General features: G+C 44.8%; 1 protein-coding gene across 1 annotated transcript in view; it reads right to left on the bottom strand.

The window, feature by feature from the left end:
- The window catches only part of cacna1ia (calcium voltage-gated channel subunit alpha1 Ia), a 67,993-nt gene that overhangs the window by 38,559 nt on the left and 11,792 nt on the right, over window positions 1–17,642 (bottom strand). Inside the window, exons 4-8 of the mRNA XM_062408551.1 lie at window positions 12,731–12,890; window positions 7,288–7,636; window positions 6,684–6,776; window positions 2,977–3,301; window positions 2,301–2,689 (exon numbers count right to left, since the gene is read on the bottom strand). Coding sequence (XP_062264535.1) covers window positions 2,301–2,689; window positions 2,977–3,301; window positions 6,684–6,776; window positions 7,288–7,636; window positions 12,731–12,890 — 1,316 coding nt within the window. The remainder of the gene's footprint in view (window positions 1–2,300; window positions 2,690–2,976; window positions 3,302–6,683; window positions 6,777–7,287; window positions 7,637–12,730; window positions 12,891–17,642) is intronic.

The raw sequence follows: 17,642 nt of genomic DNA, 5'->3' as shown, positions 1-17,642 counted from the left end.
GTCCTCGCGCCTGCTTTCTCCCACGCTGCTTCAAAACCTGCTCCGTCACTATCCATCACCATTTCACATTTTATCCGGCCAAACAAATGTCCTCCCTCGTATTCTCCGTGCCCCCAGCGAGTGCACGTTTGCTCTCGTATGAATTATGAATGGATGAGCTACCACTTTGCCAGCCTGGATTCTAATGTGCCAATTTCATTTCCACAAACAGACGCGGACCCAGTTAAAGTTCTCTCAAATAGTTTGTCTTCAACGTAAGTGTATTGCATCCAACATGATTATGACCTTTAAGATAACAGCAAACAACTGCAACGTCATACCAATACAAAAATAATGAGTCAGTTCCCTCGGGCGGGTTGTGGTGCTCTGTGGTTCCTCATTGTTTGTCAGGGAGAAGCACATCAGCTTCAGATTTCCTGTTTTAGAATAAAATCTGCTGCAGAGCTGAAACACATACTTTTCCCTCTGTTTCTGTGCCAGCCTGGGGAAACTGTGGAGGGAGGAAGGCTCAGAAGAAAGACAGACAAAGCATCTGTGTGTTTGTGTGTGCATGCAAATGTATGTGCGTTTCTGAATACATGCCTACTTTAAAACGTACACACTCACTCACACACAGAGTCACACCGGGAATTCAGCTGAAAACTGCTGTGTAACCGGCATCTGCCTCGCTCGTCCCCATCTCACTCGTCGCCTCCTCTTCCATACCGCCACCACACCACCCCCCCCCCCAAACGCAACTCCTCGTTTATTTTTAGAATCTTCCGAGATGAGAGAAAGCAACTACTCTGTCAAAGAGTGTGTGGGTGGATATGAGAGACAGAGAGAGAGCGAGAGAGAGAGCGAGAGAGAGAGAGAGAGAGAGAGAGCGAGGGAGAGGGAGAGCGAGAGGGAGAGAGAGAGGGAGAGAGAGAGAGAGTAAAACAGAGTCAGAGTAGATGAAACACTTGAAGTAAGGCAGGAAGGATGGATGGGAGGAAGGAAGGAAGGAAGATGGTACGGCACAAAGGAAGGAGTGGGGGAATGTGGAAAGGAAGGGTGCACAGAGGGATTTATGGGGGGGAATAAGGGGAGAGGGGTGGAACCAGCGAAGGCGAGAGAAGAGGAGATAGAGGGGGGGAAAAGTGAGGAGAGAAATGAAGGCGAATGAAAAAACTGTTTTGTGTAACAGCTCGTGAGTGTGTGTGCCTGAATGTGTTCCTGTTTAAAAAGATATTTACTTATGTGCATACACACGGGATACAAAAATTAATGCGGATTGTAATGTGTGCACACTTGGATGCACTTGTGTTTGCATGTTTCTGTGTGTGTGTGTGTGTGTGTGTGTGTGAGAGCCTGTGCGTGTTCTTGGCACACGTCTCTCACTCTCGCTTGCAGACACCTGCCTTGTCTGCCTCCGAGGAGCCGGGGCCGATGTTAAAAGCCAGCTCGGCTTTGTCTGCCGCGAGGCTAAATGTTTACACCTCTGTCAGGGAGCTGCATGGCAGAGTGATGCTCCACTCCCACCCACATCCCTCTGAATGTCATCTGCTATTATGAGAGTTGCAGCAGCGATGGCTCATCAGCGGCGATAGTGGCTCGTGTGATGAGGCCATGGTGATTTGTGGGAGTGAGAGAGGAGACAGAAGTGATTACACTATTGACACTATGGTGTGTCATTCTGGATCATTCATATCGCTGCAATGATAGCATGATGATAGAATGGCTCTCAGTAGAGCGCATGCACCAAGGCCCACCGGTCCCTTTCTGAAACCACATCTAGAGTCACCGGCTCTACACTCCTGCCCTGAATATGCCAGAGTTTTGAAACACTCCTCAAGTCCTGGATCTGAACCCTGATCGGGATCCACACCAAAATCAGACCCCTACACGCAATTTGATGGAAATTGGTTTTGTTCAATCCTCCTTACTAATCATCAAACACAGATGAAAACATAACCTCCTACATGGAGGATATTATTAAAAGGTTAAATACATCATCCTGCTATACTCACAAGCCTGATTTCCTCAAATTGTTCACAGCAATGTTGTGCTTCTCTTTCCATATTGATAGCAATAGTAAAAAATGGTATTCTGCTTTTCTGGATTATTAGTCTGATGTCAAACACAAGGCACTCCTTGCCTAAATTTCACAATAAAAGCAAGAGGATAATGACTTCTGAATCCCTCGTATGCTTTTAATGTGAAACACATGGAAGCACTATTGAATTTGCAGCCCACAGCAGCAACAGGAAATGGAAACAGCTCAAATATATTTGTTAAGAGATATTATCACTGTAATAAAATTGATTTTGGAATCTTACCTGGTTATGATGCTCGATGCCCATACTGATGGTGTTGATGAGGATGGCGATCATGATGCCCCGTCTGAAGTACTTGCTCTCCACAATGCCCCGAAGTTTCCTCCTCATACCCTTCCACAGGTCCCTACAGAGTCCAAAGCACGTCCTCCTCTTCTTCTTCTCCCCTTCTCCCCTCTCCTCTAAGTGGTTCTCTTCCTTGTCCGTTTCTTTCACGGCGTCCTCCTCGTCCTCCTCGCGGTGGTCCGAGTCTCCCGCCGCCCTTGCCCCGTCTTTCAGCGACAGGGCACATATGGGGCAGTCCTCTGGATTTTGAGGGACAGACAGACTGATGGAGTTGGCTTCCGTCTGAGGGCCGTGGTCTTGCCTGCTCTGGTGTGGACAGTGGGATGCTACAGATGCAGAGACAGGAGTGAACAGAGTGAGGCCGGATGCACTTTAAAGGTTTGGATATGAATGCAGAATATACAAGGCGTTCAAATTGTTGGAAAAGCTGTGGACATTTGTTATTTCAGTGAAAAAACATACCAAGGATGCTTATAGAAATTATACATCCTGCGTCACCAAGCAAATAAAACACATTCAGCTGTTTTTACACATGTGTGTGACATTTCATCAGGGTCAAATGTTCACATAAACAAAACGGTCAGATGACACATTCTGAGGCCCTCCCACTCACATCTTGGGTGTCTGGAGTGATGCCGCTCTCCGTTCATCTTCCCTCCGGCGCGCCTGCTACCCCTGCCTCCACCAGCCGGCGGGGGCTTGCCCCTCAGCGTGTAGTAGAGGGCTGTCGATCTCCTCTTAGCCTTGCGGAGGACGTGGCAGACCAGCTGGAAGATCTCCTCGTAGCAGTCCCCCGGCTCGACCATGCTGGCCAACGTGGAGGAGGACAGGCACTGATCCCTTTGCTCCTGCATCAGCTGGTGCTCCCGCTGTTTGGTCTCAGAGAACTGGGTGGCGATGACCACCAGGCACAGGTTGATCATGAAGAACGAACCAATCTGGAAAGATGTGGAGCAGCAGACGGTTATGACACTACATGGGTGAGTGAAGTTGTACATGGAGGGAGATACTGGCGGTGAGACACATATAAATCTACTACAGGGACTATGAGCTAATCTGGCATATAGACCCCATTCAGACCTGGTTTAGCATCTGTCCTGAGTGATCTGTTGAAAAGACAAACTCAGCACTGTCCATCTGTGATTGCACCACTCAGGACTGATTTGATACCAGGTCTGAACAGGACCATGTTTAGGACCAAGGAAAGAGCTGCTCTGGAAACTGCAGCTATTCAGATTTACAGGACTTAACCAAGAAGGAACTATAAATAAAACAATAAGGATCAGTGCAGCTTCTGTTTATTCATCCGAGAAACATGAAACAATGTGAAGAATTGTCATGGTGCCAGGCTGGATTTTCATTAAGCTCACACTTGGACGCAGATTGTGATGACATGTGCCAATCCCCCCGCTGTAGAAATGTTAGGACTCATGCTAAAGGTCTCTGAGGGTTGGCTTCACAACAAAACCAAGGCTGATTGGACGAGACGGACAGAGCCAACAACAGCCCAAAGCACAGATCAGCAACTAGCTTGTCTTCTTTTTTTCTGACTCTGACTTGACACTTCCACCAAATCTTTCACAAGAGCTTTTCTTATTTTTTCAATCGTGAGTCAATCTGAGGGTTGAGGAAGGAGGAGGAGGAGATGAGGCGCATTGTGAATAGTCCGTGTTGGCTGAGCCTTTTAGAGGCGGTAATGGGAATCACTACAGGACTGCTGAAATGGCTTTTATTGGACTGTACTCGGAGCTGGTTACGGAACAATGATTGGATCAATAACGGCTAATGCTGAACAGCTCGGAATCCAGAGCGCTGCATGGAAGGAGCAGCTCGTGGCCGGGTGTCAATTCAGCTCATTACAAATCTGAACATGTGTTCCCCTCTTTCTCTCGGGACAAAGCTCTGAGACCGGCACATGTTGAGAACACACACGGACATCTCCTAAATACATACAAGGCCAAACCACTGCGAGCAGCGTCACTCCATAAAACATCCACGGACATACAAATTCAAACTTGACCTTTCGCATATTGACTTTCATCCACAGTGATCAAAGATTCAGGCCAAGAAGGGAGAAGAGAAGCTGCGAGGACTAGAAAAGAGGAGAGTGCAGATATATACGGATTCGAGTTTAGATAGGGGGCCTGAGTTTGGAAAAATGTTTTAATTTAATTTTGGTTTCGGGCCGGGTGCAATCATTTTGGCTCAGTATTTTTTTTTTACACTCTACGTGACTGTAATCAGGGAAAATGTTAAGAAAGAAAATCAAAGCCCAAAACCACCTCTAATACAGTATATGGGCGAGGGTGTGTGTGGGTGTGTTTTGTGTGTGGCTGTGTGTGTGGGTGTGTGAAGGGGAGAGGGAGGAGACATGCCCATCTGTGGCCTGTAGGTCAAAGCAGGTCCGCAGGTGTGTGGGGCTTTGATTTCCCTCCAGGTCTGCATCTGTACTTGTGTGTGTATGCTTGTGTGTGTGTGTGTGTGTGTGTGTGTGTGTGTGTGTGTGTCTATTCCGTGCTTATGATCAGTGGACAGCTTTGTGCATAATCAGGAAGGGCAGCCCAATATCACACATTCAGATGATCACTGCATTATTCATGCCTACAAACAAACACACACAGACAAAAAAAACATGTGTGATCGACACACTCACACACACCGCACACACAGATTTAAATGGCAGGCTCGGCTTACAACTGATTACACGTGTCCCTGAGCTTCCGTGCAGCAGCTGTCATATATATTTATGTGTATGAATATCATCTCTTTCTCTCTGAAACAGACATACACTCACACAAACACTATCTCCTAATAACTTAGACTCCGAGGCAAATCTCTTTACTCGTAATGTGACACCAATACAAAGCAGACAGAGATGAGGCCCAGTTTGACACTTTGGAGGTCAAACATCTTCTTATGTCCACAAACACACTGGCAGGAACACACACACTTAACAGCACTGCAGCTTCACAAAACCCCTCACGATCACGCAGACAGAAGAATAAAAGACAAAGGACCACTGAAGGAAAGATTGACAGTTAAGGTGACTGAGTGTGTGAGAAGCTCCTTCAGTGGCTGATGGAAGATCCTGACTGAAACCTTCTCACACTGTAGGCTTCCCTTCGGACCCTTCGGACCCTTCGGACAAACAGACCGACGCCTCGCGGGGAAACCTCCAAATGGGCTGAACAATTACGGCGACCAGGAAAATGAGCTTTCTCCATTTTGGGGCCTGTGGTCAGCGGAGCGGCATAAATCAGGCAAAAAGTGATTACGCTGCAATGTGACACCGTGTCAGCTACTGCAGCTATCCTCCAAAAAAAGCTGCTCCCGCTGCCAACGCCAACCTCAGGTCAAATCTGCCAAAACAGGGATGTAATTTACAGCTGCCGTCACAATTCCAATTATCACCTGAGCCAAAGTAAGGCCAAGCTGGTGAGGATGAGGTGGGTGACAAAAATGTCTCGTCGGGCAGGACTCACACGCTTGATTTGTTCCATCTCATTATAGAGCAGTACCGATATTGTGGAGTGTGCCTGTAAATTAGTTGTGTGTTCGTTTTTTCTTTTTGTTTCTTTCCTCTCATCTTTTTTTTTTTTTTACCCCTCTTGAATTTATTCATTTCCTCACATTTGTCTTTCTTTGACATCATTTTGTACTGATCCTCTCTCGCCTCCGACCGGCGTCTTTGTTGTTTGCTTGATCTCATTTCCCAGCTTTACAAAAGGCTTCAATGTCTGTTTTCCCATTGTGCTCTGCCAGTGGTGGCAAAGTGCAACATCTGGGACTCCTGTTGTTCGTCCGCCGCCGCACAGACTCGACTGAATGTGGTTTGACCGGCAGCCAACGGCACGTGAATGAGGAATTAAACAACTTTCATTGAGCCACCACCTGGTCCTGCAGACAGAAGGCCGATCTAGCTCTTGCACACTTGCAGACTTCCCAGCTCCTCATCTCCCCCTTTTCCTCCATCACCCACCGAAGACACGTTCACTTAACAGCCAACTTCTCCCCTCTCTCCTGCAGACATCGATTGTGGACAGTCCTTTATGCTACTATTGATTTTCACGAGTCTATTAACACTCGAATCCACCACTCAGGAAATATCCGGATTCAATTTATTGATGGCAAGAGAGCCGCTGATGTCCGCGTATATTGAAAATGTTATCGGGGCTTTTTTAAATCTCCACAGTGTGTAACTAAACTTTTAATTCACTCTTCGTTTATTCACTGTTTAGTCACCACATCGCACAAAGGATGTGTCAGCTGGTAATGTAGACTACTGATGATTCAATAAACCTGGTAATACACGGTACTTACAATGATGAGTAAGATGAAGTAGATGAAGTTGTAGAAGGAGTGAGCATCCATCACGTAGTACATTATCTCCACCCAGCCCTCCAGCGTGATCACCTGGGAGGAACGAGTTGACCCGACGTTAACACAAGGTTATCAAGAAATATTGGGCTTTCTAAAAAAAACAAAACATTGCTCTATCCAATATTTACAAGTGCTGCAGTTTACATCAATCATTTAATACAATATTGCAATATAGAGTCAGAAATACAGATTGAGTGCTCGAGTGTGCTCACAAGTAAAATAAATTAACTGGATTTGAATTGTTAAAAAATAATATATTGAGAATTTTCATACTAACCCTCTGGCGTCCGCAATCCCTCCACTTACACTTACACTTAAAAAGTAAATCTCAAATTATCCTTCATGTTTTATTTCAAATTTCCACTGAGAACAAATCACGTGATGTGTAGTTTTGGGTCAAATATGTTGATACTATAAAAAATGATAAATTACCCCCTGGCAATGAAAAAAAAAGTCAGATATTGGCAAGTTATAGATAAAATCAAAGGGACTCGTAAGTGTTGAAGGATCAGAAATCCTCACTTCACACTGACAAGGACCTCACCTGAAAAATGACAATCCAGGCGTAGACGATGTTGTCAAAGTTGATGGCACTTTTGTGAGGGTTACTGTCCCCTGTGAGGCAGCGGGTGTAATACTGGTTCCAGTTGATACACAGGCCGAGCGCTTCACCCGCACCACTGCCATTGGTCAGCGGCTCCAGACTCAGGCCCAGAGCTTGTCTGTGGAGCGCGTCCTCCTTGTCCAGGCAGCAGGTGCGGCCTCCTTCGCGCCTCGCCGGCACATCGGTGCACGACATGATGCCATTGTTGGCCGGCAAGGAGCAGATGAAGGGGCGCTCATCGTCCTCCTCCGGCTGATAGTACGGAGTTGGAAGAGTCAAACCTGACGACCTGGGGTACGGGCAAGGTAAGAAACCAAGTAAATATGACATTAATACAAAATCACAGTACAAAAGAGAGTCCTATTATCTTTCAATACTTCGTTTGGGGAGTTTCATGAGGATTTCAGTTACAGACAGAGAGCCAAGAGGGAGCCAGGAATGAGAATATGAAATGAGAGATGTTCTATAGCACAATCAAGCCTGTGGGGTAAACGCATCAATGAAGGGAAGCCGGTGAATAGGGAAATGCAAATGATTCTGCATGTGCCGGGAGTTTATACTGTCTCTCTTCCCTTCTCAGTCTCACATACACACAAGAGTAAATACTTTAATCATCCAGCTCGTGCTCTACACAACAGATCCTAGGCTGAATGCCTCTTGTCTGTTGAAGTCTGTAACATCAGACTTACAGGCACACACTGATCTGAGTGTGGATGAGTGGAACCGAAAGTAAAGTAGGAACTATTCACATGCTTTCACTTTTCTATTTGAGCGTTCTATCTCCAATCCAGTGTAATTGAGGCACGTAGCCCTACTCGACTAATACACAGACCAGTATATAGATCTGTAAACAGTCTGTACAGAATGTTTCAGCGGGGAATGAAAAGCCTGAGTTAGCAGTGAACCAGCGATCAGCGCCTACAGCTAGTGCAGCGAACCAAAGGCGTGCTGACATGTGTGGTAAACAGGGGGGAGGTCAGCAGTCTCCTGAGGTGAAACCATGCACCACCTCAGACTTCACACCTAGTTACATTCAGCCCTTTGGTCATGATCGATTTACTAATCTGAGAAGAAAGGTGTCACCTTCACACTTGTGGCGGCACCAGTTATGATTTTATTTTGTCTGCACCTGAAATGGGTCTTGTGGTTTAAAACCGATCCATTATGAAAACCGGAAGGAGCCCGGATGAAGCCACGGCTGCATTAAGGGATTTATTAAGCTCTATTTGTGTTTTAACCTTCAATGTCTCAGGTCTTCTAAAAAAAACTGCTTTCTTCTTGCAGCCATTCTCATAAAATGCTGCAAAGTTTGCTTTTCGTGATCAGCGTATCCAGCGGGCGAATCGGGGTCAGGTTTGTTTCATTTGGCAGCGATAAACACAAAAGGCCCTGCAGGTAAATAATTAGTGTGGACTTGACAAAGCAGAGGTAATAAGTGAGTTCTGCCATTTGAAACAGGGACGGCTCGGCGCTGCTGCCCTGATTACTCCACCGAGCACATGGAACCACAGTAATTTGACTGGGACTGAGATAGGTGGAGATAATCATACATCACTCAAAGGTTTTTAATGAGCGCCAACAGGTCACTGAGGGCGGCTCTGGAAACGAACATATCTTCCACTGGGAGCAACGCATATCGTTATCTCATCATTGTGTTGTTATTCCGTGAGAAATCAGGCTGTTCTCTCTTCAGGTGTATATCAGGGTGTCGGTGGAATGTGCCAGATCACAGGCAGAAGAAAATGAAAGTGATCATTACTAAACTAAACTAGCCCAGTGACAAGCACATCAGTGGAGATGAGTGTGTTGGGCACCGGGCAACAAATCGTTTAATCATGCAAACTGGGTCACGTGGAAAGTGTACGTGTGATTGAGCGAGTGGTATCATAGGATACCTCCCTTACCTCAACATTGAATAAATAAAACACACACCATATATGATTGTGTGAGGGTGTATGTTCGTCTTTCAGTTAACCAGAACATTTGGGTAAATTTGAAATAATTCCATCAAGGTGTTCTTGAGATGTTGCATTCACAAGATCCTAAAACCCTGTTTTGACCGTTGTCCACCAAAATCCATTCAGTTTGTCTTCCAGTCTAACTGAGATTTTGTAGAAAATTTGAAGAAATTACCCCAAACACTTGTTCTGTATGTTCACAAGAAGACAACACGCGACCAGACAACCTGAAAACATGACGCCTATGGTCATTAGCATAAAAATCGATCTCCGATGCTGATAAAGTGTATTCGTCGAGTGTGTGTGTGCTTTTAAATGTGTGTGTGTGTGTGTGTGTGCGTGTCAATGTGTGTGTGTGAGATAGCTCTGACATGACTGTGGAGTCAGGTCTGGACCTGAGGTGGACAAAAATAGACCCTCTCCATCTTCAGGCCCATTACTGAACACACACATTCAGGGTCACTCGACCTACAGTATTTACTCATCGCTCTGTCTCTGTCCGTCACTCTGCCTCAGCCCTTCTCCTTATGCCCCCCCCCCCCCCGTGGTCTCACAACATGTTCTCACCTCTTCTTTCTTCTGCACCAGAAGAGTCTTATCAGGGAAAAGCTGGCTGAAGGCAAATCGTGTGCAATGCGCACACTGCATAATGTACTCACTGACACCTCAGGAAAATATATATGCATAGTGTACAATATTGCCTTGCAGTGCATTTACCTCCTGAACTCTATATACTCCCTCTTTTTAATAGTTTATATCCTCAATGATTCTCTCATCCTCCCCCCCTTTGTTCTCCTTTTATTTTAGCCCCTCCCATCATTCTTCTTATTCTTTATTATGTCTTTAACATTGAGCCTACTCTTCATTCTTCTCATCTCCTCTCATTTCCCCCTTTCCTCTCCTCTGTAATTCTCTAGATCCTATCCCGTCTAGTCCAGTCAATACCGTAATAGATAGTGCTGACATACTGTATTAGTGGAATTTCTCCTTTGCCTTGGAACCACTCACACAACACACATGCATGCACGCCAGTTCCAGGATCGATAGCTTGGCCATATAAGGCTTTACCACTTCCCATCGAGAGTTGCTTGGGAACCATGCATTGATTTAGTGGCACAAAAAAAGTTTGCAGGTAAGCACTGAGACCCACTGAGCTTGTAATGACCTACAGAACAGTAGAGGTCACGAAAACTAATGGAGGACACACAGGACGTCCAACAGAGATGGACATGAAGAGAATTCAGAGAGGTTGTCAGTGACAGTCACATTTTTCTACTTTACTAAGAGCACGGAAAGTAAGAACGGGATTTAGACTAGAAAGACGAAAAAGCCGCCCGTGATATAGTAGTGGAGCATGTGAATGAAGACGGTTGCCCCCCTGCTGGTGACTTGGCAGTGCATGGCATAGGACTGCAGAGCCTGGCATCCCACTGAGAAAACACCTGCCATCCGAGAGCGAGACCGAGGGAAGGGATCAGGGCTGAACCGGTTCCCCGATGTTGTCGAGGGACACTCTGGGAAAGTTGGAAAGGGAAGAACGGTCTGAAAGGGCATGGTGTGCTGCCACTTCCCATCTTCTTGTCATTGCCTGGAGCCGGTCATGACAATGATAAAACAAGGAGGGCACAAACAGATCCTGGGATGCCATTCCCTTTGAACCAAAATGGCAGAATAACCATCCCCCATAACAACTAACCCATCCCCTCTCAGCCGTTCCCCCAGCCAAGATGACGCTTTGCCTCCCTCTTTCTCTTGCTCCTACACAGACCCACAGACCTGCTACCACATTGCACCGGGAGAAATCCTACCCATGTCGGTGGCTTGTAGTTGGTAAAGATTTAATCACCCTCCACAGGCAGGCAGGAGGACATATAAACTTTGTATTTAATATTTTCAAACTTTACTTGAAATGGAAAAGGTATTTAGTTCAAATAGTGAGGAGGGAAACAGACTGCAGTACAAGAATAGAGTGGATTAAGACATGAGAAGAGAAAAGGTAGAGATCCAAAGTGGGAGGGTGAGACATGTCAAACTGAAAGCTGCACTTGACATCGACACTCCACTCCATAATAACCTCTCATTGCGGTAATGTTAGCCCTTTACTTAGCATAACAGTCTTCAAGCACTAACTCACGGGGACCTTCCTAATTAAGAACTCAAGCAGCCTGGCTATAACTTGCATAATGTGTTAACACAATGGTTTCAAATGAATCGAACACAATACGTTGTTTCAATAATGAACCCTCAATGTGAGATCACCACAAAGATGACGCTGCACACATCAGCCAACGTGTGTGAGATTACAGTGTATTAACAGGAGAGATAATAATAATTTCTCCTCAGCCAATGTCAGGGAATCAAAATGGAGTCCTCGATTTGTCGTGTTAATTACAATCAACCTTTATCCCGGTCAGGATGCAGTAAAGTAAACTCATGAAGTGATTACTGCTGAGGTCGTTAGGGTAAATGTCAGCTCTCAAAGCGGGCAGGATGGCGCTGGCTGCCCGACACGTGTCCACTTTCATCTGGATATTAGATCTGTCATTAGGTACCGCTGTGTCAGCAGGACCAGAGACCGTGCACGGTGGCAATTCGGTGCACGTGCACGGTTTCTATACATAACACGGCAATGTCAGGGGCATGTGTCTTTCTTGGGAGCTGATGCCAGCATAAAAGAAAAAAAAGGAAAACTGAGAGAATGGCGTGAAATCAAATTCTGAACACTTGTGAATGTCACACACACACACACACAAACGCACGCGCACACACACGCACACGCACACACACACACACACACACACACACACAAACACACACATGCACAGTGGGTGATGCAGTCATGTAGGGTCATGAATATGGAGGCATGCAGCTGGTAACTAATCATGGTCCTAGTTGCAACCTGAAAAAAAAAAAATACTGTTGCTGTGCAGCTTGTGTGAGAGAGAGAGAGAGAGAGAGAGAGAGAGAGAGAGAGAGAGAGAGAGAGAGAGAGAGAGAGAGAGAGAGAAGGAGAGAGAGAGCGGCAGAGAAGTTGGACGGCAGAGTTTGCTAATGGATACTGAAGTTCAATATACTTATATAGAAATCTTGTATGAACATTTTTCATTATGACAGACATTTTGGACTGCAGTAATTACAGATTTTATAAACCGATAATACCCATATTGGATTTAATTCAATGAGAGAAAACCAACTTGACATTAAAAAAAATGTGTTTGACGTGTAGCCTACTTCGACTTTTTATGTCCGTCCATTTCCCATCTACTAACATTGTAGAGATGGGGTTTATGACCGATACTGCAACCATCCACTAGGGGGCAATAGATAAGCCTTCACTTATGGGGACCAGGCATCGTCCTTCTATTAACAGTCTATTAACAAACGCCCTTTAAAATGCAAACACTGATGCAAAGCGTTGAACTTACAGATTGAAGTTTTCCTCCGGGTAGCAGCGGTTCCTCAGAAGCCCCGCCCACAGCTGTACGCCAATGATGCCGAAGATGAAGAAGACGAAGAAGCAGAGCAACAGCACGTTGCCCAGCATGGGCAGAGTGTCGAGCAGCAGGTTCACCAGGATCCGCATACCTGTGTGATGAGCAGGTCAATAGATCAATAACACATTATCACGGGTTTACACGATCGATTAGGGAAGGATCTACAGTTTGCATATAGATGGTTTCATTTTTGTACAGATGTTGGAGTACCATGATATCACTGAACTTTAGTTTCGGAGGGAGAAAATTTGATGATCAGATAAATTACATTGCAATTTAATTTGCTTGACACCAGGACATGTTTTTGTTTTGTTAAATATCAGTCGCTTAAAACATCTGAATAGTCAAACAATATCCACAGATATGTCTGTGATCATTTTAGAAATAGGTTTCAACATTTCGCTAATTTTGGTGATGTCTTTATGAAAGTGTTTCCCCAGCAGATTGCAGATAATGCCATCTAAATGCTGTTTTAACCTTAAGGTAAAAGGTATTTCCTTTCGTGGTAATTCAATAGAAATTGAGCATCTAGAATTTATTATTGGGACATTTCTATCTGACATCCTCTACAGTAGAGTTCACATTCGGCTTTCGAAAGCAAACTGATTGTAAGCAAAATTCCGGAAATGCAAGGAAGTGGGGAAGAAAAAGAAGACACAAGGATGTATCGAACACACACAGAAGCACACAAGTTCAGAAGTGGAAGTGAACGCCCTCTCCAGCGGAGGCAGTATATAAGGCACATCACAGACAACAGCCAGAGACCAAAATAGCTACGTTGTACAAGAACCTTCCCCAAACAGAAGAAGAGCTTTAAAGGTAGAATATAACCAAGACAACCACACACACACACACACACACACACACACACACACACACACACACACACACACAAACTAGCGTCCACCCCAGGAACACAGAAGCGTAATTGGACTATATGAGGTCTGATTCAGGATTAGATGAGACCTAATTGCAGAAATGCAAGCGTGTCCCCTGTCTAATAATGATGACCTCATCCCCCGGGGCTGGGCCTGTCCCGCTGAGATGACATATTGAGATGGTGATTAGTGAAACACGATGACAGCTGATTGGACGAGAGAGAGAGAGAGGTGAGAGCCACTGATGGGATCATGGCAGCCTCACACGGACACCGGAGAAGTGTGTGTGTGTCTGTGTGTGTGAGTGTGTTTGTGTGTGTCCCTGTTTTTTCTGATGTGCATTATTTTTGTTCTGCAGTGCCACGCCAGGATTCGTGAATGACAACTCCCCAGTAGGTTAATATGTCGTAAACACATCTCCACTGCCAGCGTACTGAGTGACAGGTGAGAAGCTGAGAGAGAGAGACACAGGAGAGGAGGAGGAAGAGAGAGAGTGAGGAAGATGATGGTCCCACATGTGGACACTATTTGTGCAGCAGTGCAAACACCTGTTGTTCACTCACTACACAAACACAAAACCCCAAATGCTAAATGTCAAATTAATTAGAGAGGATTCTGAAATCATCTAAGTACTTGTCCCCCTTTGACTTTACGAAGCAAGTTCTGTTTAGACTCGGTAGCAACATCGGTCCGTCGGGATTCGATCACAATCAAAAAAGTAAAAAAACTACGTTATAATTGTCTGTTTATGCTATGAAGAAAGATTTTACACATTTAAAATGTTTTAATCAATAAGCGATGGTCAGTGTTGATATAGTGGCAGTGAAGGTTTTGAATGATCGTATGTCAGGATGTGTTACTAAGGATGTACTTGACACAATATCTCTATTGATTTGTAGTTTACTCCTGAATTTAGCAAAGATCTTTATGGAGGAACAGGCTGGGAAGTACAGATTGTCAGGGAATTATGTTTGGATCTGATCTTTATCCGATTACAAAGTAACAACATAAACAAAATTCTGGGAATTTATGGATTCTATTTTCTCCAGAGCACAGAAGAAATACATTTTTTTCATAGTTTTCCCTCCTCTGGCTATTTTGCCTCATCAACTGGTATTAAATGAGAAGCAGTAGTGCTGCTGGTGTGTGTGTGTATGTGTGTGTGTGTCTCGGGTGGCAGCTGGAGGCGAGTCTAAATGTGTTTGTTCCCCAGGGTCCTTGTCATTAGGCCACTGTTCCATTAGGCCTAATTGGATGAAGAGAGGGAGAAATGGATGGAGGGAGAGACAGGGCGAACGAGGATTGAGACAGGGCCCGAGGGCGCGCCGAAAAATAGGGAGAGCCAAAATAAGAATAAGAATAAAGAAAGAAACCACGATAAAGCAAAAACAATCATTGTCTCTTTAATTATCATTCTCTGTCCTCATCCTCCCTCCTTCCCTCTCCCCTCCTGATGACTGTACCTGTTTGCCGACAGCTCCTGCTGCTCCCAGATAAAGATGGATGCCCCCCCTTGCACCACAGTGGAAGCACATTTACAGCTACCTGCCTGTGCTATTCACAGACGACCGGGAGACTCCTCTTCTCGTCAAACTTTCTACAGCCTTTTTCCTAAACATATCTATTCTGTCGGGCACTTTCGCACCAATTTCATCGCAAAGTTTAACACAACAGCAGACACACATGGTACACGACAGTTATCAGCCATTTTGTTGGTTACAGATTGAGGTGTATGAGGGGTCACGCTCAGGGTCACACCGGCTGCGGTTCAGCAGCCAAGCTGTAACTGCCAGCACTGTGTTTTGACAATAGGGTTTGTGTGTGAGACAGAGACAGAGAGAGAGAGAGAACTTAACATTTAATATAACAACAGCCTTTCTGAGGTTTCTGGTATAACTGCTGTATTTCATTATTTAATAGTCCTGTGTACTAAAATATAAACCAGTACTGCATTGTATGAAGCTGTGATTCTTCCGCTCATGCAAATATTTAACGGAAAAAACGTAACAACGAATTAATGGATTCAGTCAAATAAAACCCTTCTTTAAAACAGTGAGTTACAGGAAGCATTGCACACATTGTTGTTTTCGACATATCGAGCAGATAAATATTGAAACTGTGCTGAAAAATATATATTTCTCTGTCTATTCTCCTGTGAACCGCGTGCCGCACGTGGAAAAGAAATCGGCGACACCTTGACTCCCAAAAAGAGCAGCGTGACTTCCAGCTCTAATCTGTTAACATAAAAATGAAAAGCAGCCGGTGGGCCCCTGGCGTCGGAGTGTGCTCATGATGCCTGCGTATCTGTGGTTAGAGCAGCGGTCCAACAGAACAAGGAACAAATAGCTTTATCCCCATGTTTCCTCACCTTTAATGGGGTCGGGGAGAGGGGACGGAGCTACCACACACTCATAACATCCAGCTGACTGATAACAACATAAACAATGACCCACACTCACACACACACACACCCAACTACTGTACACCATATACTGGCTCAGACGAAAGAACAGTCAGCACCTGTGCACACGTTTTTACTACACACACACAAATATGCATGCATCCGCAGAATCGACTATAAATATGCAAAACAAACCCGTGCATGCATCTGAAGATTTGTGCTCTGACACATAATCTCCTCCTGATAAGCAGATTGGTTAACAATCTGTGCCTGAAACACGATACACACTCTACCGCGCACAATATCTTCTAATCACACCACTTGAAGACTAATGCAGTTAATATCCATATTGTTTGAGCGGCGGCTGTGGCGGTTTGGAATGTTGGAACGGATTGTTCCCTGGTGATGGAAACACCTGAAAGACGACTCGTCCTTTAAAATGTTTGGGGAAATGGAAAAATCGATTCAGGCACTGAGGACAAGATACTTCTTTGGGTAAATGTCACGAGCAAAAAAAGGATAAAATGAAGAGAATGAGCCATGATTCAACACAAAAATCAGTACGAACTCACTCAAGATTGAGGAATAGATTTTATATTGGATTCGGTTGCACTTCTATGCCCTAAAAAGTCTGTTTAATAAATGATTTAAAGATGGGGAGGCTAAGATTCAGCCAGTAACGCTAAAAAAATGTCTGTGAACTCCTCACACTAGGATAATTTGGTCAGATAATCTATTCAGATCAGACTCAAATGCCCCCGCAGACGTCAGCCTTCTAAAAGACTTCCGAAATCTGGCCGATAATAGTCTAGTGTGCAGCAGTTATATAAGAAAAAAGAGAATATTTCAGCATTTAATGTGTACGTGTGACCTGCATTTAACCAAGCTACAGATTGAATCCTACACGGAATCTCTTCTTCTTCCTTCCTCACCTTTCTCATATGTAAAAATCCTCTCTATCTCTATCTTAATGTTGCTATATGGTCCATTATCTAGCTCTGAAATTAATCTTATTAACTGCTCTGCCAGACCGATTTATTCACAATTTCACCTGCGAGGGTCTTCATCTTCATCTCCACTGAGGGACTCCTCTCTTATTAAAAAAAAACAGGAAAATTACTGCCCAGGTTTCTTTTCCCACAGTATCTGTCCCCCAGGTCCAAACCGAATTAGGCATCAGGGTCTTTGGTGCGATCAGCTCCATCTGCTTCAGGCTCCTTTCAGGATTATTTAAAAGTAGAGGAGACAGTGTCTCTCAGATGAGTAGAAGACATTCAGGAAAAGTTTCCAAGTGTATATGGTTTGTGTATCCAGGATGTTCTGCAGAGACGAGGGACCGATGAGGACATTCCTGTTCATTCACTTTACTAAGCAGACAAACGTGTGTCCTCAGTCACTTAGTGCACGTCTAAGAGGAAGTGGAAAACCGCTTTACCCTTTTTACAACCACGAGACATGCAAGTAGAAAATCGACTGAAATGAATTGTACTTATCCGAAACTTCATTACCAACAATTATCATTAGCTGCTAATACTTGGCTAACCACTAAAGCTCTAGAACTATG

The sequence above is a fragment of the Platichthys flesus genome, chromosome 16, assembly GCF_949316205.1.
Source record: "Platichthys flesus chromosome 16, fPlaFle2.1, whole genome shotgun sequence".
Lineage (NCBI taxonomy): Eukaryota > Metazoa > Chordata > Actinopteri > Pleuronectiformes > Pleuronectidae > Platichthys > Platichthys flesus.
This window is presented reverse-complemented; position numbering and strand designations above follow the sequence as displayed.